We start from the raw sequence: 22,406 nt of genomic DNA, 5'->3' as shown, positions 1-22,406 counted from the left end.
TTCTGCTATATCAGCAAGCAGATGCCCTCAATACCATTGCTCTAAGTGATGAGTGGAGAGGAAGGTCCATCCTAGCCAGTCATAGATTAATATAGCATTGCCGGGAATTAAATTCAGAGTCTTTCAAGGATAGGGCTCAGACAGTTGCACCATTTGATCCCTGCCAAACTATTCCTTTTGTTCCTTCTAACTTCTGATTAATTTCTCTGTAGGACGCACTGAGGACCACTGAGACAGCTCTGGCAATGAACCGTTACATCGGTTCTGCCATGCTGCCACTGCTGACCCGCTGCGCCCCTCACTTTGCCAGTACAGAGCACCACGCAGCACTCATCGACTCCACCCTCCACACCATTTACCGCCTGTCCAAGGGCTCCTCACTCACCAAGGCCCAGAGAGACGCCATCGAGGAGTGTCTGCTGGCCGTCTGCAAGTGAGACAGTTAGCGTTTTACAACTGGGAGGCAGCTTTGGCTGTTCTAGATGAATTAAGGTTCTTCTGTTAGTTTGGTTTTCAGTATGTGGTGTGGTTTGTGTCTACAGGTACTTGAGGCCATCCATGCTTCAGCAGTTGTTGCGTCGACTAGTATTTGACGTGCCTTTGCTGTCTGAGTACTGCAAGATGCCCCTAAAGGTAATGTTCCACGCGATAGAACAGTCATTTTTCTGTGCATGGTTTGCTACTGACTTCTCCTTTCGTGGTTTTCTGTCTGTGTACCTCTTACTGTTCGGTTATTATCCTCCATTTCTCTCATTTTCTTATCAGAACCCTATTATGTTTATAAAATCACCATTCAGAAGGTTTTCAGCACTTCACAGGTTTGAAATTGGCTGGGTGCTAGGAGAATGTAAAAAAATACCATAAAACACACATAAAAAAATAAAATTATATATAAAAATTATATATTATACAATGTTATTATAGTCAATTTAAAAGAATTCGATTTCTTGTCTTTAGTCCTAATCATGACTAAAATAAAATGATTTTAAAGCTGTTTAAAAAACTGAAACTTAACAATGCTTAAAGGAGTTGCCATAGACATCCATTTATCTGTGGATGCTCTGTGAACATGGCTTAAAAAAGTGGACTGGAAAAGTGGAAGATTATGAAGACGTACAGATGTTATGAATGAAACATGCAGACTGAGATGTTCAGCAGCCCTTCAGAAAACATGGCATCTGTTGTTCACCTACATAACAAGACTCTTTTCTCCACAGCTTTTGACCAACCACTACGAACAGAACTGGAAGTATTACTGCCTGCCTTCTGGTTGGGGCAGTTATGGAATGGCCTCTGAGGAGGAGTTGCTGCTCACCAAGAAGATTTTCTGGGGCATCTTTGATTCACTCTCGCAAAAGGTAAAGCTTGTCCTCTGTCTCCTGGTTCCTGAAGCATAGGTTGTTATAGTTTGTGTTTTATTGCTGAAGATGAAGTTTATTGATATACAGTGTGAGTTAAACATCTAGTATGTTGTCTGTGCTGAGGCCTAAATCACCTTTCTTCATACCTCAGTTCAGGCTACTATTCAGGGTCACCTATTTACCAAGAATGTTACATAAAACCGACCAAACCAGAATGACACATTTTCAGCTAAAACACACACATTTTATACACAAATTGTCATTTAAAAATTTAATTCATCAGTGTTTGTGTGTGTGGTGTGCAGAAGTACGAGCAGGAGCTGTTTAAGATGGCCATGCCGTGTCTGAGTGCTATAGCTGGAGCTTTGCCACCGGACTACGTGGACTCCTCTCTAAGCACAACACTGGAGAAACCTGTCTCAGTGGACGCTCAAGGCAACTTTGACCCCAGACCCATCAGCACCACCAAGTGAGAGATACAAAGAGTGTGTGTGTGTTTGTGTGTGTGTGCATGCATGTTTGTGCTTGTATTATATTACAAGCCTTGGGAAAAGAGGCTTTTAGGACACTCAGTCCAGTTTTATTGATTTAAGCTTTTTAGGAATGACTGGTTTATTATGTATTTTACATCGGCCAAGCATTTTAACATTGTTTCAACTGCAATTTACAGCAGATATATTCTTTCACAGTATCTAAAAAGGGGAAAATGAGTTTATCAGCAAGTCACACACAGAAAATCCTCAACAAAAAATGACATTTAAACTAAAAATACAGAGAGACAGAGAGACACATCCATGAAGTGACAGACAAAAAGTGCTATTTTTCCACCTTTTCCCAAGGAATCACTCTTATTTTTTAAATGTGTTACACCATCTCTTAGAAAGTCCAAGAAGTACCAAGAACCTGCTGAAAGAAAGAGATAATACGGCTTAGTTTAAAGCAGCATTATGTAGCATTTGTACAAGATCACACTCGCAGGAACTGCTTAACTCTGCATAACCTTTGTTTGTGTAAATCCTGTAATATTACCTTACTGCTTCAGTTCTTTCAGCAATAGTACTGTTCCTCAGCTTGTCCTATAGTGGAGTCTCAAAGCATGAATTCCACTTCCCAACTGCAGGGGGAGCCCAAGAGCAAGAAATACCAGTTCTCACATAATGCTGCTTTAACCCTCTCTAGTCTGAGGCCTTTTTCAGACTGAGATATGTCTGAGATAGTCTGCCATGCCTTGAAATTCTCAGCAGTTTCAGCTACCTAAAAATCTTTGATGTCAAAGTGCTACACATGCTTCAGCACAAACCCAGCAACAACTGTTGCTGTGAGAGCAGTAAGTAAATGACTCTAATAATGATCTTTGCTGGCTTCCTGTAAGTCAGGGGTGTGGAACTCCATTTCTGGATTTTGCTGATTTTCCTGCTTAAACACACCTCTTAAACACTGCTAACTGCACTTGTAACTTTGAGTCATTTGGTGATTTAGTCCAGTATAGAGATCCCTACTAAACATACAATGCCTGCAAAAGTTTACCCCCCCCTTGTTATTGTAGTCTTGTTATTGTCTTAATCATCTTAAGTGAGTAGAAGATTAGAGAAATGAACTCCAACAGGCATAAAATGCCTCCAAAATATTCTTGGATTATTTTTGCTTTGTAAAATGTTGACAAATGGACAGGAGGACCATGCAAAAGTTTGGGCATCCCAAGAGATTTAAGCTCACAGATCACTATTACCAAGATCTCAGACAAGAAACATCTAACGAAGCAAGATGTACAGAACGGAAGCCTTTGACAAGAAAGAATGGGTGAAAAACATTCAAACAAGAACGAAAAGACTAAGCTTTGCTTCTACAAAACATTTATGAGCTGTGATACTTGCCAAAGAGGTACTGACCCATTCAAATATATCTGCGCCGGCTCTGAACTGTGAAGATCAGATCAGGGTATGTCTGTGTGAGGAGAAGGTAGGTGAGAGATGTAGTCTGATAGATGTGACATCAAATCCAAAACATGTAAATGCTTTATTACAGTATTTTTTGGGTGCAGATTGACACAGAAATCAAAGTTTATCTGTTTCCCAGGTTCATTATTCATAATAATAAGAAAGCACTGCCAGACCGGTCATCTCTCATCAGGCCTTTGTAGTAAAACATTTGTAGTAAGACACTTTTCTATTTTACAGCATTTCTCTCCCGGAGAAGCTGGAGTACATCGCTAACAAGTACGCTGAGCACTCCCATGACAAATGGTCCGCTGAGAAGGTAGGATTACAGCACTCCACCGATGAAGCCACTGGGCCTCAATTGCTGGCAAATGAGCTGTGAAATGCACTGACGTCTTTATTTCTCTCATCATTAATGACAGTTCAGTGACAAGCCAGTTGAAGGCTGTGAAGGATTAGGCCGTGCTGTGTTTTTGAAAGCTTTAGAGGTTTACATTTGGATTTTGGATTTGCAGTGGGCTGCTGGAGGCCTAATGATGAAGCGCTCGTACCTGCTGTAGTAATTTAGGGCTGCATAACAAAACGATTGCTCACTGTGTAGTAAATTTTAGAATGAAGTTATATTGTTTTACAGTCTACAAAAGCAGTAGCATATGCACTACACAGGTACTATATAAACACTTTGGGCAATCAGGGCTGTCACTATCGGTAAAAATAGTAGCCAAGTAATGTAACGATTACTTGGTGATTGATTAGTTATTGATTAGGGTTTGTTTGGCCAAGCAGTTAAAATGAACTTCATCATTCAGTTTAAGTGACATTCCGAAATTTGAACACCCTTGGACAAAACATATCACTGTGCTAGAGAGTAAAAGATGACATGATTTTTTCCAAAAGGCATGATGCTCTTAACACTTTAAGATATTATTATGTAAAATATTTACAGTTTCAAAATAAATAAATACAATTAAAGATTGGGTAGTTCATAGTAACATCCCCTTTGATAGTATCACAGCTTGTAAACACTTTTATGTTGCCAGCTAAGGGTTTTTTAGTTCTTCATTGTAAAAAGCTTTTAGTTCTGTGAGATTTATATCTTGATAAAAACGGTAATCCAATCACCGCCAGTTCGTCTGTGCGCTTTGTGCAATCAAGCATGTGTCCGAGAACTTTTGTCCATATCGTACATGTTTGTTTTGCATTTATGTTAATGCTACATAGTTTTTACAGACAAAAAAACACTTGGCTTCGAGACTCCAAAGTGCAAAAACCTTGGATCTCAGAAACAGTAACTTTAAAACAATATTCCAGGTTATTTTAGAGCATTTCAATTGATCCTTGTTAAATTTAGATGTGATGTAAAGGACACCTGCCAGACACAAATTGTACCATCAAAAAATGGTTGAAAAAGATCTGCATGTAAGTTGACTTGTTTTATCTCCTTTGCAGGTCATTCTGGGCTGGAAGTACGCAGATGCCGTTGACGAGAAAGCAAAGACTCACCCCATGCTGAGATCGTTCAAGTCACTCACAGAGAAGGTATAAAAAAGCAGTGTATTGCTGTGTCATGTGACTGTGATATGTGTATATGTGTGTTTGTGTTTATGTTTGTGCTTCTGGCTTTTCTTCGTCAGGAAAAGGAAGTTTACCGCTTGCCAGTGAAGGACTCTTTAAAGAGCATGCTAGCCATGGGCTGGAATATTGACAGGACCAAAGAGGGAGAGACCATGTTTCAGCAGCGGGAGAATGAGAAATTGCGCAAAATCTCCCAGGTCTCTCAGGTGAGCAAAACATCTACAGGAGCACCATATACACGCACTGAGCATAGGATGATCTGTGCACCTGCTCATTCATGCGATTAATTTAATCATGAAATACATACTGATTAGCTACCCTGCCTTATAGATCTGGATCTGGAATCAAACTCACGTTCTTCCTACTACCTCAACGGCTTTTGAAAAAATATTACTTTATTGTACTTACACTATATGTCCAGATATTTAAGATAAGATAAGATAAGATAAGATAATCCTTTATTAGTCCCACAGTGGGGAAATTCTCAGTGTCACAGCAGAAAGGGATAGCAAGACACTCAGTTACAAAAAAATAATAAAATTGTGGACACCCCTTCACCCCTTCTACTATTGCTCATATAAATTCCAAATTTATACACACAGCTTGTCTAGTCCCTGTAGGATAGTACTGTCAATAGAATAGGACTCTCTGGAGAAGATAAACATGATCCTGTTGGCACCATGTCTAATGCCAGGCGTGGGTTAGAGGGATATAAAGTCCACCAGCATTGAGCTGTAAAGCAGTGGAATGAAGGTTGCCCAATCCAGTACTTTTGGGATAAGCTCAGAGATCATCCAACGTCCTGACCTCACTAACGTTCTTGTTCGCTGAAAGCAATCAAATCCTCATAGCAATGCTCCAAAATCTCACAACAGTAGAAACAGTTAACCCAGAAAAAGCAGGATTAACTCCTTTTTTCATACCCTTTTATACCCTTGAAATAATGAATATGCAGGTGTCCCAATACTTTTGTCCATGTGGTATATGTTTACTTTAAAATGTTCTCATCATTCTAATGCTACATGATGTTTTTACAGACAAAACACACTTATATAAGTCTCTAATATGTAAAAAACTTGGATCTCAAAAATAACAACTACAGCTTTACAACTTTTAATGGAATCCAGGTTATTTCAGAGCGGTTCTATTGGTCCATTCATTTGTGTTTTGATATCTATAAATGTTCTGTTTTGTGTTCACAGGGTAGTGGCTTCAACCCAAGCCCAGTAGACATGAGTAATGTCCTTCTGTCCCGAGAACTGCAGGTGGGTCTTGCTGACTGAACTTGGCCCAGTTTCCCAAAAGCATCTTAATGTTAAGATGATCGTAACTGTCAGAGAGAATGCTGATTGTGATGGTCATTTGTCTTTGTGGTACAATCTTTGGAGAAACCCGGCCCAGAACACCATTGTTGTTTAAATGGACCAATTGTAATATTTTGTCAAAGGAAACCTTTTAAATCTACGTATTTATGCTGCAAAGCTGACGTTCCTCCCAGAGTCTTCTGATCATGGTATTGCTCTGGGAATTAAAATGTTAAGTCAGTAGGCTTTGAAGTGTTGCTTAGATCAAAGCAGATTTTGACTTCTGAAACAAGGTTGTTTTGGAGTTTTCTCTGGGCACTGAATGTGTCTCATTGTTTTTAAGCTGTGATTGTATATTGACACATATACTACTATATTTTAGGCAAGCAAATATCAGTTATATTGGACATGTGTGGTCAAGTAAGTATGCATGCTGTGTAGAGAACATCAGTCTCCACGTTTTAATACATAATTACTATTCATTAGCTTAATTTCACATAAAAATGGTAATTACACAGTACCATGCTTAGAAAGTCCACAGAAAAAAATGGGGTGTCTAAACTTTTGCACAAGGCTAAATGAACAGACAAATATTTTCTTTGCTTGTCTTTTATTGTTTCGCCGAAATAATAAGCCTGTAGCGATTCCGAATTCCATTCTGAACATCTGCACATGCTAATGACTTCAGCACCACGGAGAGCACCCAGTGCTCTTGAAATGACAGTTCCCCGTATTTGGGGATGATGTCCCCATTTTACACTGATTTTCTTTTGTCTGCATTGAGTTTTTTGTGTTGTCTAAATCAGGCCATGGTGGAGGTGCTGGCTGAAAACTACCACAATATTTGGGCCAAGAAGAAAAAGAGTGACCTAGCAGTGAAAGGTGACCTTTTCTCCACACATACAAGCACACCAACATACACATAAACACAGTGGAATCTCTTTTTAACCACAGAAATCAACAAGTAAAACGTTTGAGAACTCTTGAGACTTTTATTTACTCTGTTGAGTCAGAATGCTATGGAAATAACCACAGAGCTAACTACCATAAAGACTAATAATCAGGTGATCACACACTGTAACTGTATAATGATATGTTTGTGTTGGTCTAGGTGGAGGAACACATCCTTTGTTGGTGCCATATGACACCCTTACAGCCAAAGAGAAAGCTAGAGACCGAGAGAAAGCACAGGACTTGTTCCGCTTTCTGCAGATTAACGGCTATGCTATTACCAGGTAGTTTGTGTGTGTATGTGTGTCATTCACTTTTTCATATTTATACTTGTATTACCCTAAAATGTTTTATATTAATCTTTTATAAATACAGCATGCAAACAGGCACAAAAGACTAAACACATACTTTATGGGCCATGTACGTGTATATGCAGATGAATTTAGAGGATTTAGAGGATTGCACACGGTGTGGGAGGACTGCACAAAAAATGAAAAGAGATATTACAAGGCTGGATGATTTTGTAGAGTTCTTATCCCCTGCTTCGCAAATCCAGCCCAGCAAAGTTTAAGTTTGTGAAAAAAACTTCAATAAAACAATAAAATAAAAAATTCAAAGCATCAGTGTCTAAATGATGTCAGTCTTGGTGGTTAGGATACACTGTATTATGTGACTAAAACAGTTGTCAGTTGTCTACCATTACTTCACCAGGGTATTAAAAATTAGTTGTTGTATCTTTGTGCCGTTTGCCATAGTTAATGTGACTCATATACCTCAGGACAAAAATGCTCAAAATATAGGATATGGGCTCTTTACATAAGCACAACAATAGGTTTCTCGATTCTACAGTTGGTACCGGTATTGAGGTCAAATTTCTGGTATTGTCTGAGCTCGTTTGTACATCTGGTCTGTGTTTGTGGTTAGTTCCTTGTGAGGAAAGTCTTTTTGTCCATTGCCAGGGGTTTGAAAGACATGGAACAGGACTCTTCCTCGATGGAGAAAAGGTTTGCCTATAAATTCCTGAAGAAGCTGCTCAAATATGTGGACTCTGCACAGGAGTTTATCGCACACCTGGGTAAATAACCCTGATCAAGGCAGTGATTTTTAATATTAAAAATTATAATGAAAAGAATTGTGTCTTTTGCTTTTGACAGTAGACAAATATTAAACTCCACCATTTAGTGTCTTTTTTCCCCTTTTTCAGAGGCTATGGCCTCCAGTGGAAAGAATGACCGGTCACCTCACGAGCAAGAAATAAAGTTTTTTGCCAAGGTCTGCAACAATGCACCACGGATTACTCTTATTACTCTATTTCTCAAGAACATTCTGTTTTACTAACTTCCCTCTATCCCCTTTTTTGTGCCATCCCTCCTTATAGGTGCTTCTGCCTCTTATAGACCAGTACTTCAAGAACCACTCTCTCTACTTCCTCTCCTCGCCCAGCAAGAACCTGAGCAGCAGTGGCTATGCCTCCAACAAGGAAAAGGAGATGGTCACCAGGTTGTTTTAGCAGGGCTTTTACAGTGTTATAAATAGATAATAAATATGCAATATGATAACATATGAGCACATCTACTCCCAGAGGGGTTTTACTTATTTTTACTATTTTCCAGATTAGTTAGTAGAATAGTAGTGTGAAAATCCAGTGATTATAACATGATAAGGAATTCCTCCTCTCTAGTTTGTCCATACATACATACATACATACATACACTCTGCATCCTTTCAGTCAGCCTCATGGAGAGCAGAGATGGTTTTCAAGCAGGCCTGAAGACATTCTACACATGCTGAGCACAATGCTTGAGCTTTGTTTGTTAGGTGTGGCCACTCTGTGGCTTAACTCTTACTGTAGCTATAGTCCAGTGTACAGTCTGTATCAATTGTTATTTTCAAAAATAAACCATAAAGCAATACAAATTATAAAACTTCAAAAATAATAGTATAGCACAGCATATAACGCCACTGCTCCTCACATGGGAGGTGAAAAGAATGGCTGCTTTCGCAGTCACTCTCCCTTACTAAGGTTAATTTGTGAAACCAACTTAGGTGTGTTTTAAAGGGTGGAGGGAGTAGCCTAGATTTTTTGACATTTATGACCAAATTTGGCTTTTATCCAAAATTGATTTATGCTCTTATCATAAGGTAATACATAGTTATCAGTTTTGCAATTGGTAAAGAATGATGTACTTGCTCGGCAGGAAATCTAACAGTGGCAGTGGTGTTACCCACTATGCTGTACAATCTACAGTCTAAAAACACGATCCACAGTGTTACCGATACACTTTTTATGGAACACACACCATGTCTCAACATGTACTACATATAGGAGTGTGTTCAGTGGTTGGTTTGGTGTAGTGAGTAACACCGCTGCCCACCATCCAGCATCCATTGTTTGTTAAGACTCCAAGATTATCAGACTACCTTTGTAACGTGATTAGACTGTAGGTCACTGTGTCTGCCACAGTGTCTGCCAAGCTCCATAAACGTTGTATAGGATCAATTTTATATTTCATAACAGAGCATGGGATGAACAAATAATTGTAAGCCGGTTTGGTATTAGCAATAGGTTGACTACAAAGAATCCTTGATTAATTGCAGTATTTTGAGTTTAAAAAACAATTTGTTTTACAGTGTGGGGTTCAAGGCCTCACACTGTACCAATAAGACACTCCTACTTTAAGTGGATAAAAGCATCAGCCAAATGCTACAAATGTGAATGTAAATCTTGACATCCTTAAAAACAACATTTTTAATGTGGCTTAAAGGGCGAGCTGTGGAATAAGCTCAGCGATAATGGGATATCAAATGGAAAGGAAAGACTACTTCCCATAATTGTGCAGTGCCACGTAGTTTCTATGAAATATTCATAACGCCTCTGTTTGACTTTCCTCGCACTAATACTGTTCCCACTCATTTTCCTCATTAACCCCTCCGTCTGTTTTTCCTCATCTATTCCCTTTTCCTTCTTCAGTCTTTTCTGTAAGCTGGCAGCTCTTGTCAGACACAGGATTTCTCTCTTTGGTAAGAGGTTCTTTCTATCGCTGTCTCACTACGGGGTTTTACTGGCTGAATGTACATAACCTCCCTGACACCGTCTCTCTATTATTTGGTTTCAGGTAGTGACTCTGCCACAATAGTGAGCTGTCTTCATATCCTGGCTCATACACTGGATACCAGGTACATCAGATTTTACTTAAAGCAACATTATGTAATGTTTTAATAGCTTCAGAGTCATGTTGTAACGGGTAGCTCCAGGTCGGGGCCTCCTCCCGTCACCAGGGGGAGGGTCTAGAGTCAAGGCAGCCATTAATCAAGTCCAACGCCCAACATCTGAGCGAAGGGCTATATAAACTCTCAGATTCAGTTGCTCACTGCTGGATCTTTTGACATATTCTGAGCTTGCATACAGGTACAGAAGTCTCTGATTTCCCTGTTATTCTTAATTTCTTTTTTTCTTATTTCCTTTGGGAAATCATTCTGTCTTTAGTTTTTGTCTTTATTGCAGCTTTCAAGGTGGTTAGCGCTCTTCCCTGACAACTTTTTTCACACTGTTTGGTGTAATCCACTTTCTTTTCCCACCCCTTCTTCATTTTCTACCCCTTTTAAGTTGGTCGGTCTGCCGTGTTCATATCTGCCAGGTCATGAGAGTGATCCCGGGTGGGTTTATTGGCCCTTAGTAGAGTGTTGGCCTTTCAACACGGCGGCCTGGGTTCAATCCCCATTACAAGTGAGCACCTAATTACACATGTTGATGGTACACTGACACTTACTTAATATGGAGAGTAATGTGTCTATTATTGTTGCTCTGGGCTGGAATACTGCTACCTGTGCAGTGTTAGTTTGGTGTAGTTGCACTGAGACCTCTCGCCAGAACTGTGTCACCCGTGCCGCCTCAGTCCACATGCTTCTTTCACTTGTTAAAATTGTAAACCCCTTTTTGTATGGAGTGAAGAGGAGTTAAAGGGAATTACACCTCGTACCTGTAGAGAGGGGCCTGGATCTGGGTCTGGAATTGTGAATGCATGACTTCATTTTCTTCATTTGCCTTAAATTTCTGCATTCTCAAGGGGCTGTATAAAACTACTTTGCCTGCTTAGTTTTCTTGCATTGGTGGAAAAAGGGTTCTATATATCACCAAAACAACTCTTCAAACTATCGTTATGAAACAAACCCATTTTCAGAAGCCTATTTTTCTTGAGTACATTAAAGATAAATCAGTCACACAGTTACTTGTGGTCCTCAGTCATAAGCGCTTCTCACAGAACTTGATACATTTGAAGTGATACCATGTGAAGTAGAACTGTACTATTCTCCTGCTGTGTTTGCCACGGTCTCCGTCCATTGATTATGAACAGCACTTATGCAGTTGCCATCACACTTAGCCATAATACCCTTCCTTTCTGTCTCCTCCAGAACAGTGATGAAGTCAGGCTCTGAGCTGGTGAAGGCGGGTTTGAGGACGTTCTTTGAGAACGCAGCAGAGGATCTGGAGAAGACCCTGGAGAATCTGAAGCTGGGGAAGTTCACACACTCCCGCAGCCAGATGAAGGGTGTGTCTCAGAACATCAACTACACCACAGTGGCCCTGCTGCCCATCCTTACTGCCTTGTTCGAGCACATCACTGAGCATCAGTTTGGAGTGGACCTGCTACGTGAGTAAAGCTCTCAAGTTGCTCAAACAGCTGAACACTATTACAACTATGTTTCACACTATGTTTCATCACAAGGTGATCAAAAGCCTAGGCTTGAGACGAGAGGCTAAAGCTATTAATCACATCTGAGAAATCACACAACTGTGAAGCACACCTCTCTGTCCCATATCTGTGTCTTGAAAGCGGAAGGGAGGCTACAGCGTGCCAGGAAATTCCTCTTCGTTATGGGGAGATCCTATGTTGACTGGTTATTCAAGCTTTGGCAAGCTGCAGACGGCAGCAGAACGTTTAGTTAGCAGTTTTTCAGCATTTTGCTCTCTCGTTTGATTCTTTAAAGTAAATGTCCTGTGTTAATTCTGTTGCTTCTAAGAGTCTTAAATCACATAAAATTGCCTCGCAGAGTAAAAGTGGAGCTGATGTGAATTTGGTTATTACACCTGTCTCAAACCAAACACACTGTATATAATACTAAGATAACAATTAATGAGTTAGCATGCATATATATATCTACAAATCTACAGTTCTTATATTTTTTTTTTTCCTCTTTGTATTTTTAGTGGATGATGTCCAGGTATCCTGCTATCGAATCCTGACCAGTCTATATTCATTGGGAACTGGAAAGAATATCTATGTTGAGAGGTGAGCACTTTAACCTCCATACCCTTAATCCCTATATAACACTGAAAGGGGTGGATCTTTGCATTGTCAACAGAATCTGAAAACAGTATTAACAGTATTTAACTAGTTGTTAACAAGTGTCTTTTAAAAAGTAGTCTGTTTTCAGCAATGACTGTAGAAAAACATGGATTGTGTAATCTAATTAGTTGTTAGCCAGACAGCTAATGTTAGCCTCGTTACACCTTCTGGGTAGTATTTGTGCTCGGTCTGGGCTCGCACTTTTCTTTTCCCCAAATACTGTTTAAAACATAATTATTTTTTCTTTTAATGGTCATTGGTGCATTCTGACCCTCTCACAGCAGCCACTTGGGGGTTAAACTGGACCATAGGAGCTTCACTTTGTATCAGCGGCAAACAGAGAAAACAGCTGAGCTCCGGAGACATAATTTTATATAAATGTGAAACGATTTGTATATGTACGATATTGTAAAAACTCTAATCTCACTTCCTTCAAGTTCACTTGGGTTTCTTTTCCACTGAATGTTTCACCTCGTGTTCGTCTACTAGTACAACCCAAGCCGTTGCAGCTCTGGGTTAAACTGGACAGTAGGAGCTTCGGTATTGTAATTTGCTAGAAATCTAAAGCGGTTCTTAATAAAATGTGAAAACATGATGAGAAATTACCTCTAATCTTGCTCCCTTCAAGTTCATTTTTTCCACTGTTGGTTTAACGTTGAGTTCGTCTCGTTATTCAAGCCTGTACATTCTTGAATTTCTGTCATTTTGTGATGTTTTAACTCGTGATCGTATAACTTGTGATCCATTTTAGTTATATCACTTGAAGCTGAATATTTTTATGCTCTGAACAGGAGTAATAAAGTGATTTTAAGAATGTGACCATAATCAAATGATCATTTATACCACTCTACTGCATTACTGGAGACCCAGTAGAAATCATGATTAGCTTATTAAAATGTGGATATCCTGATGCTCACTATTTCTGTGTAATGTTGATTTCTGTTTGAGTGACTGAGCATCACTTACAGTCTGAACAGTGAGATCTTTACCAATCAAAACAACATGATCAGGGACCAACAGCTGGGTGTGCTATGGAGTATTTACTGTTCAATGAAAAGTGCCCCATACAGAAGCCATTAGGCTGTGCTGGAAGCTCAATGGCGGTCTCAGAGGCTTGGTCTGAGAAAAGGAGGCGCGTCTAGCCAAATGAGTAGGCAAGTCTGGCTCCACCTCTGGTCTCCACTTCACAGACTCTGGTTGCAAATTATAAATATATATAGTAGGAAAAGAGTAGAGTATATATATAAATATGTATAGAGGAAAAGAATATTACTTCAGTAAATAAAGTGCATACTCTGTATATATACTTTATATGACCATAGACAGAACAGATAGTTCAGCTCTGGTTACACATCAGCAGTCTATTACTTTGGCTATTACTTTTACTACCATTACAAATCAGCAGTCTATTACTTTGGCCAGATAACTGTTTTAGCCAGATAGTTTCAGACTGATCCAGTGTATGTCATTGATGACATTACAAAACTTCAAAAAAAAAAGAGTCAAAACTTGTCAAAAAGAGTGTGGTTATTTCCTCTTTTGAGGTTACCACTGTATGCACTTGTAAGTCATTCACCTTTAAAGAATTTAAGCTACCAAGGAACAACTAGTATTATGCAAAAAATATGAAATATCTCCTCCCTTTCCATTCTAATAAACTTCAGCTGACAGAAATCTGAAATCTCCTTTTTTTTGTTGGGTTTTACTTTAGACAGCTTCCAGCTCTGGGGGAGTGTTTGGCCACCCTGGCAGGAGCCATGCCTGTAGCCTTTTTGGAGCCGCACCTCAATACGCACAACCCCTGCTCTGTCTTCAACACCAAGACAGCACGAGAACGAGCCAGTGAGTGTCAGCCTCTTTTACAGTACTGTCTGATTAGCCAATCAATACTGAGTAAATAAGTGCCACCACTGGAGCAATATCTGTCACCTCTTATTCATTGTTACTGTTCCCAATTTGACTTTTTGAGACGCAGCCAAAAACAGTTGTCGCTGTCACGCAAAATCCTCATATCTCTGTAATGGCAGCATTACATGATATGGAAAAGATGTTCTTAACCTTTAATGGAAGTCAATGTAAAGAGTATATGCCAGTTTGAATAATTTCTGTTGGTCCGTGTGTCCACATGTGATCTTCTTCAACCTATTAATTTCCCTCTCCTCAGTCTTAGGCATGCCGGACACTGTAGAAGAGATGTGTCCAGAGGTGCCTCGGCTGGACTGCCTGATGAAGGACATTAATGACATGTCTGAGTCTGGAGCTCGCTACACTGAGATGCCACACGTCATTGAGGTGGTGTTGCCCATGCTGTGCAACTATTTATCCTACTGGTGGGAGAGAGGCCCAGAGAACCAGCCAAAGAGTGCAGCGACGGTCTGCAGCACTACAGTCACCTCCGAACACCTCAGTGTCATACTGGGGAACATCCTCAAGATTCTGAACAGCAATCTGGGCATCGACGAGGCCTCCTGGATGAAGAGGATTGCAGGTACATTTGAAGGCTAGGGTTTGTTTTGATTTACAGTATCTTGCAATTTATTTTTATTAATGATTGATTTTGCTTTTTAGTGTGATGATTTAGAGATGCAGTTTGCTAAATGGTGTACATTTGCTTCCATAACTACTTAGCCATGTAGCTTCAGTACTTCCTTCTGTACCACCTTTTATAGTGTATGCCCAGCCAATCATCAGCAAGGCCAGAGCTGACCTTTTGAAGACGCACTTCCTCCCCACACTGGAGAAGCTAAAGAAAAAGACTGTGAAGGTGGTGGCAGAGGAGGAGCTTCTGAAGGCTGACAGCAAGGGTGACACCCAGGAGGCGGAGCTACTGATCCTGGACGAGTTTGCTGTGCTATGTAGGGATCTGTATGCCTTCTACCCTATGCTAATCCGCTATGTGGACAACAACAGGTAACACATTTATATACGGGTCAATACATTTTTGGATTACTCACCAGGCAAACTGTGGGCCAGAATTTTTTTTAATAAAAGACACCTTTAGATGCCCCCTGATTTTAGAAGAAAATAGTTGCAGTAACACATGCGCATTCACAACATTTTCATTCCATTTTAGTTTCAATTTGTTTAGTTTTTTTTTTTTTTTTTTTTTTTTTTTTTTTTTAGCAGCTTTGCTAAAACACACATGAGAATGTAATAGGGGCTCCTAATTATGTCAAACCAGTCAATACTAATACAAAAAAATCCCTGTCAAATTCCTAAAGAAGCTAGCATAACAGCCACAATACACCTAAATACAGTGTAAAGATAAGGTCTTATTTTAGTCATTTAGACTGACTTAAAACCCAGGTTGTACCAGGAAACCAAATCAAACATAGACCATTTACCATTGCTGTGACAAAGCAGCAGATATAGGTGGACTAGGGCTGTGTATTGGAAAAGAACCTGATGCAGGGGTTACGAAGTTGTAAGCAAGGCTTTTTTTATTAGATTTTATGAAGACTGTCATGGTATAAAAACATGTTTACATTTTTATGGAAATGTCTGATGGCTAAAAAGTACTTATATAGCAGTCTGGGTTTAAACACAACACACAGAAACCACTGTCTGGCATAAAGTATTGCATGTAAACTATACAATAAAGAATCAATTTTGTGTTTTTGAGAATCAATACAGTATTGGGAAGCATAGTATTGTGATACTTGAGTATATTAATATTTTCCTACACCTCTACTGTGAGTGGGATGCTGTATATGGGGCTCACAAACTAAAAACATTAAAAAAGAAAAGCTGTATATTTAGCTAGTGAGTTTAGAGAACCTGCTCTGCTTCCTCTCCAGGTCGCGGTGGCTGAAAGAGCCTGATCCTGACTCCAATGAGCTCTTCAGGATGGTGGCAGAGATCTTCATCCTCTGGTGCAAGTCACATGTAAGCTTCAGCATGAACTGACTTGATTCAAATGTGCACGTGTTTCCTACATGAATTTAACATGTTACGTTAAAACAGTTGTCAGTAATTGTGCTGATGTAATGTATTTTACTCATGTGGAAATCATAAGCACATTTAAATCAAGTCAGCTCAGTGCCTCTGTTTGTTTTTAGTGCACAATGGCCAAAGCAATATCCTTTGTTTTGATGGCCTTGGGCTGCTGCAGCGTGGTGTTCTACCACAAAATGCAGCAAGCCTCATTTAATGTGACTTTTATTATGGTAATTACTGTAACAGCATTAGAACGCTAACAATGGATGCTTTGGTGTTTTCAGATGTATTCTGTTGATCCACTAATAACAATGCATTTACTAAAGAACCTCATTTGCATACTCATACTTACCATCTCACCTTTAGCCTGCTCACTGCATAAGTAAGCAGATTGAAATGAAATGCAATAAACAAGAATCAGGGCTGCGGCACTGGCTTATGAAATTCTGAGCTGTAACATTAAATAACCAAGGATAAGCAGCAGAATTTAGACTAGATAATGGACAGTGTAAGTATATACAACAATATATATTACACAATCACAATTACCTAAGTGATTTTTTTTACAGTGGCCTCCAAACGTTTGAGCAACTCTGGTCAAAATGTCTGTTTCTGGGAAAAGTTAGGTGTGAAGATGACCTGCTTCTCAAAAGGCATTAGGTCAAAACATTCCTTTAATATTTGAAGCAAGATATTTTTTATTTCCTTATTTTACAGTTTCAGAAAAAAATGGAACCAGGGCCCAAAGCCCTTAAGGGCCCAATGTACTTAATTCCACTACCTGTATTTTATTCTAAGTACATTCAGTAGACTATTGTGATACAACTGCAATGAATTATTCCCGAAACAGAAATGATAGTATATCCTCGTTAAGATACAGAAAATAACTAGGACCTCTGCTGCTAGTGGTTTTTCATGTAAAACGTACAGGATTCTTTTACAGTAAATTTAAACAGGTTCATGCTGTTGGTCATCTTTTCATATTCTCATAGCAGTGTCATTTGAGAATTTTCACAAGATTCACCCTGACAACAAAAGTTTTTTTTTACCATGAAAATAACCTGTTAGAACTAACCTTTCCCCACAGAAACAGTGGAAGAAATCCATATCCCCTCATGTAAATTCAGAACAGGTATGCACAGATAAATTAGAAACCTATTCTAAATGTCATGTAAACAGATTTATTTTCTATATTTTATATATCTTTACCGTGCTGATATTTGTTGTTCTAATTTTTGGTCCGAATAAATTTCTCATGTTTGACACGGCCTCTTTTCACTGCTCACGTTTATTTGGATGCAGATATTTGTATGTATTTAGGTTGGGAAGCTCATTTTGCTTAAAGAACAGATTTTTCTTGACTTAATTGTGCTTGCATTAATCTGTCATGCCTTTTGGCAACTGTTATAATTAGCTCTTCTATGTGTTATAATTAACCCTGCCTATGGGGTAAGTTGTAACATTTGCACACACTTTGCTTAGTGCTGAATTATTCATGCATTGCTGGTGCTGGAAACAAAGTTGATGTTCATAGCAGATATGTGTGGCTTGCTTGTATATAAAAAATGCATATTGCTTAAATATGTTAAATATTATTAAAATATTATTTAGGAAAAACCTAAACAATTTGTGCTGAACCCTCTACTTCAATGCAGGGAAAAATAAAATGCTTTGAATCTGCATGCTTTGAATGTGTCCACATTACATCAGCACAATTTTGTCTGTCAGTTTACTTCCTTTTGGCAAATAGTGTGGCTTTATGTCTTATAAGTGCGATGTGCAACAGATTCATGTGCTAATCCACGCTTACTCTTTTCAAGGCTTCATTTCAGTTTCCCTTTATTTTCTCGCAGAACTTTAAAAGAGAGGAGCAGAACTTTGTGGTTCAGAACGAGATCAACAACCTCTCCTTCCTGACTGGAGACAGCAAGACCAAGATGGCGAAGGTAGGTGAACTGGAAGAGCCGAGGAAGCCAGTGTGAACCGAACAGTTCTCAGAATTCCGCAGCAAAGGCTAATTACAGAGACGCATCACCACACAGCGTCTCAGACGTAGGCTTCAAAACAAACCCAGAAGCTTCAGGGGAGGTTGCAGCAGCTTGTTCTTTCTGTCTTTTCATGTAAAACTGAAGAACAGTGAGAGCCTCTGCTCTCTGTGTGTACTGTTAATTTGCAGTTAACCCCGCCAGCGGCCCGAAAGAATAGGCCCACCAGTTTGTACAGAAGTCCCTGTTGCTACTGAATAATACACCTAAGTATGTAAAAAGCCTTTCTGCATTAAGGGGTTAAAAGGTTTTAGGTTTTTAGATGTCCTAAACATGTAAACATGTCCCGTGGTTTTACTGTAAGTGTCCACAGGACAGGATAGCTTTGACAGGGAACAGAGGAAGGTATGTCCGAGGTAAACAGTGTTTTCATAACTTGTGACTAACACAGATGTTCACTTTCTCCCACAGAGCACCATTACTAATATTTGTCCTCACCACAGACATTAAATGGACATTAAAATGCTAGTTTGCAAATATATTTCATTGACAGTTTTCTCTTTACCCCAAATTGATCAGTCAAGGCGCGCTTGAAGTTTTCCTGCTCAGTTTTGCTCTGGAGCTATGGGGCTGTAACAGAAGTATAAGCCATTGCACTATTTATGCGGTAGAGACACTTTGCAGTGTCAGAAAGCACGAAAGCATATCTGTTTGAGATTACTTAAAGGCCCATACAAATAAGAACATAGAGCTTAAATGTAATTGTTGGGTCAAAATGTTCAGTGCACAGCCCATATAGTCTGTATGTGGAAACTAAGCTACAAAACCAGCCTGTTTTAAAGTCATCATTTTTGTCATTTCACGAGAACTGTATTTGCATAGATTCGCCTATTAAGCCAGTATCAGTTTAGACCCAGCAGTTGCTACAGAGCAGAACTCGGCCCTATACAGATATAGCCATATATCAGTCACAGTAACAAAAACTGCCTGTTTAATAAAGACTGTGAATTGGGAAGTGTAGGGATGTGCATTCTAATTCTGGGACAGCTTGTTCTTTCTGTGTGGAGAACAGTGAGTGCCTCTGCTCACTGTGTGTACTGTTACTTTGCAGTAAAAAGGTTTTAGGTTTTTAGATCATGTAAACATGTCCTGTGATGTTACTGTAAGTGTCCACAGGACAGGATAGCTTTGACAGGGAGGTAAACGGTTGTGACTAACACAGATACACAGTGTGTATCTATACAGAGCAGTGTTACTAATATTTGTGCTCACCACAGACATGGACATTAAAATGTGCATTCTAATTCTGGTGAATAGTGGCTTTACTAGCTAGTTTACTAGTATCTCATCTAGCCAACACCAGCTACAGTAGTTGGCTTAGTTAGTGAAAAAAGCCTTTTTAGTCACATCTTTTATAATGCATCTTTAACATAGATGTGTAATTTTGAATATGAGCATAAATGCAATAACAATTAACGTAGGGAAAACAGTTACAATATGTTCATATTATGCTTTTAAACATTTTTGGGCCAAGTGGGAATGCCCATTCCATATTTTCTTGTTGAAAATTGACTTCTACATAAAAAGAGGATTTGAAAATATATGGTTATGCAGATTTGCTCTAACATTATAATAACACAATCTAACACAATAATTCTTAAACCGCCAGTATTTCCATTTTAAAATATCTTATGAATATAAAAAATATGAAAATAAATGTTAATACTGACACCTCAAATGATTACAAAAGTGCATATCCCTGATATACCTGTGCGTATCCCTAGTAAAATGACTTATGACAAATGTCACAAGTGTACCTCAAGAAAGAAAGCATGGGCTGCCTTATTGCACACCAGCTCAATGCTAAGTGGAGTTCAGAAACTTGCAGTCTTTGTTAGTTACATTAGCCTCAAGGTTCTTGTGTGAAACTAAAAAAGCACAAGCAAACGTGAGACACCAAACATGTCTTCACTGATCAACTACATTTGGGATTAGGGGAAGTTTTGTAATTTGAGTTTTTCTACATAAAGCTTGAGCTTTATGATGTACAGTGGGTTCAACGCTTTAACATTTCAGCATACTGCAACTTGCATACTGCAAACCAACTAGGTTTGTTTTCATAAGAAAATGAAAAAAATAAGATTAACAGTGCATATGCAAACAAATGCCTCTAGGTATGATGCAAATCTAACACCTGCATGTTTTGTGTATACTGATCTGACATATTTAACCTGTGTTTGACCCTCTGGGTACTTCACACATGTAAATAATGTCAACACATCTCATAACTCTCACAGGAAACAGTTTGTTTAAGAGTTAGAGAAACCGCATTTTAATTCAGCTTGTTCAGGAAAGTATGCAGTGCAGCTTGATTCTAGTACTGAATTCTTTCCTGAGTGCACTTCCTGTATTTGCCGAATTAAAATTGATTTAAATTTGAATACTGTTAGTGATTTCATCCTGTGCGAAGATGTGTTCTCTAATTCTGTTTTGCCTGTGCTGTTTTCTTTCTCCTTCTTTCTTTCAAACCTTCTTTCTTCCTCTTTCTCTCTCTCACTCACTCACCCAGTCGTTTCTGCCGAAGGTACAGTGAGGGTGCATGAGTAGCGTGTTGGCTTTGTCTGAGCTCAATGCTTTTGATTTAGTGAGGGACTCTCACTGCCATACAGCACCAACCCACAAAATCACTTCATTTGCCATTATATTTGTTTGTCTCTCTGGCGACCAGCTTATCATCACAGTTACACAGCAAAAACTCCTAGTCTTAGACTACACAGCATTTATAATGAATATTCTACATTAAAAGGAAAATTTAAACCCAGACTAGGCTTAATATCTGTCTGCCCCCCCCCCCCCCCAAAAAAAAAAAAGGAAAAAAGGAGTTCATTTCATTGTTAAAAAATTCTGCTTTATTAAATAAAAATCTACCAGTTTGACACAAATGAGCACTGTGAATCCAAACTACTGTTGGACAGGTTCCCCAGAGCCAAAGTCTAAGCCTAGTCTAGTCTAAAAAGATTTCTCCATGGTGGTTCACCATTAACTTTGCAGTTTAGTCCAGGACAAGGCTTAATTTATGTCTGGGAAACCCCAAAAGTTAAGACCAGTCCTGGACTATGTATTTTTTTTTCTTTCAATGGAGAGGAATGCTGTGTAGTCCAGGACTAAGCTTAATCCCTGTCTAGGAACCTGGCCTTAAATATTTTAGGTCAACACTATTGACTGGTTTACTAAACCCAGATTAAACTTAGGCCTAGACTAAAGCTGACTGATGAACTAGGCATATGGAGTTTTAATTTAATAGCATAATAATTAAACGCTGGTTATTTAACTGTACATATGGTTAAATATCGGTTACCAGTAAATACACTTCACTGCAATCTTAAATCAGAACATCTTGAAGGACAGAGCCTCACCCTGTGGGTATATACTGCCTGGATGGTGCCATTCAAACCAATCAGACACTCTACTACCCCACAGTAAGTAATACATGTCTAATAAGGTTAGAGTGTGTTCTGTTTTAGACTATATGCTTGCATATAAGAATTGCATATGCATTCTTTACTTTAATACACAAACCAGCATTTGCTGCTGCTATCAATCCGATACCCATACCCATCAATACTGATATGACCTCTCTAGTTGATCATTATTGTAAGATTGGTGGAACCAGCTTTAAAATATATCTTTATTACATGCATATCTGTGCAGTACAGTTAACACATTGGCCTTACTATGGGTAGACAGCAAAGCTTCAGTGCAGGGCTATTACATTTTTTGTTTTCCACATTTTTCTTACTCAGCTGAACTGATTAAGGCAGTTTGTTCAGGCTAAGGCTGCTTGTAAGCTTCAAATGCTAAACTTCCAGTAGATAATTAAAGCATACTATATGCTACACATGACCAAATGACCATGATATACAATGTCTGTTAGTTCAAACCGTTGCTTTAAAGCAGGTATCAGCAGGGGTGATGCAGGGGTAAGGCTGGTGTGTCGTGTGTGTTGTTG

At 39.1% G+C, this 22,406-nt stretch overlaps 1 protein-coding gene across 6 annotated transcripts in view; it reads left to right on the top strand.

Moving 5' to 3' along the window:
- Positions 1 to 22,406, top strand: part of LOC140564380 (ryanodine receptor 3-like) — a 232,948-nt gene that overhangs the window by 174,880 nt on the left and 35,662 nt on the right. For 2 of the 6 annotated variants that reach the window (XM_072689789.1, XM_072689787.1), the window contains exons 48-71: positions 213 to 433; positions 543 to 633; positions 1,218 to 1,358; positions 1,667 to 1,830; positions 3,539 to 3,617; positions 4,748 to 4,837; positions 4,933 to 5,079; positions 6,076 to 6,138; positions 6,984 to 7,059; positions 7,289 to 7,412; positions 8,088 to 8,203; positions 8,333 to 8,400; positions 8,507 to 8,628; positions 10,100 to 10,149; positions 10,245 to 10,305; positions 11,542 to 11,780; positions 12,338 to 12,419; positions 14,188 to 14,318; positions 14,641 to 14,964; positions 15,146 to 15,386; positions 16,274 to 16,361; positions 17,500 to 17,544; positions 18,266 to 18,358; positions 20,967 to 20,981. In XM_072689789.1, coding sequence (XP_072545890.1) covers positions 213 to 433; positions 543 to 633; positions 1,218 to 1,358; positions 1,667 to 1,830; positions 3,539 to 3,617; positions 4,748 to 4,837; positions 4,933 to 5,079; positions 6,076 to 6,138; positions 6,984 to 7,059; positions 7,289 to 7,412; positions 8,088 to 8,203; positions 8,333 to 8,400; positions 8,507 to 8,628; positions 10,100 to 10,149; positions 10,245 to 10,305; positions 11,542 to 11,780; positions 12,338 to 12,419; positions 14,188 to 14,318; positions 14,641 to 14,964; positions 15,146 to 15,386; positions 16,274 to 16,361; positions 17,500 to 17,544; positions 18,266 to 18,358; positions 20,967 to 20,981 — 2,871 coding nt within the window. The remainder of the gene's footprint in view (positions 1 to 212; positions 434 to 542; positions 634 to 1,217; positions 1,359 to 1,666; positions 1,831 to 3,538; positions 3,618 to 4,747; positions 4,838 to 4,932; positions 5,080 to 6,075; positions 6,139 to 6,983; positions 7,060 to 7,288; positions 7,413 to 8,087; positions 8,204 to 8,332; positions 8,401 to 8,506; positions 8,629 to 10,099; positions 10,150 to 10,244; positions 10,306 to 11,541; positions 11,781 to 12,337; positions 12,420 to 14,187; positions 14,319 to 14,640; positions 14,965 to 15,145; positions 15,387 to 16,273; positions 16,362 to 17,499; positions 17,545 to 18,265; positions 18,359 to 20,966; positions 20,982 to 22,406) is intronic. The other 4 variants (XM_072689791.1, XM_072689792.1, XM_072689790.1 and 1 more) reach the window with 3 other exon arrangements.

Source organism: Salminus brasiliensis, chromosome 10 (assembly GCF_030463535.1).
Source record: "Salminus brasiliensis chromosome 10, fSalBra1.hap2, whole genome shotgun sequence".
In the NCBI taxonomy this organism is placed as follows: domain Eukaryota; kingdom Metazoa; phylum Chordata; class Actinopteri; order Characiformes; family Bryconidae; genus Salminus; species Salminus brasiliensis.
Note: the sequence above shows the minus strand (reverse complement) of the source record. Positions and strands in the feature narration are given on the sequence as shown.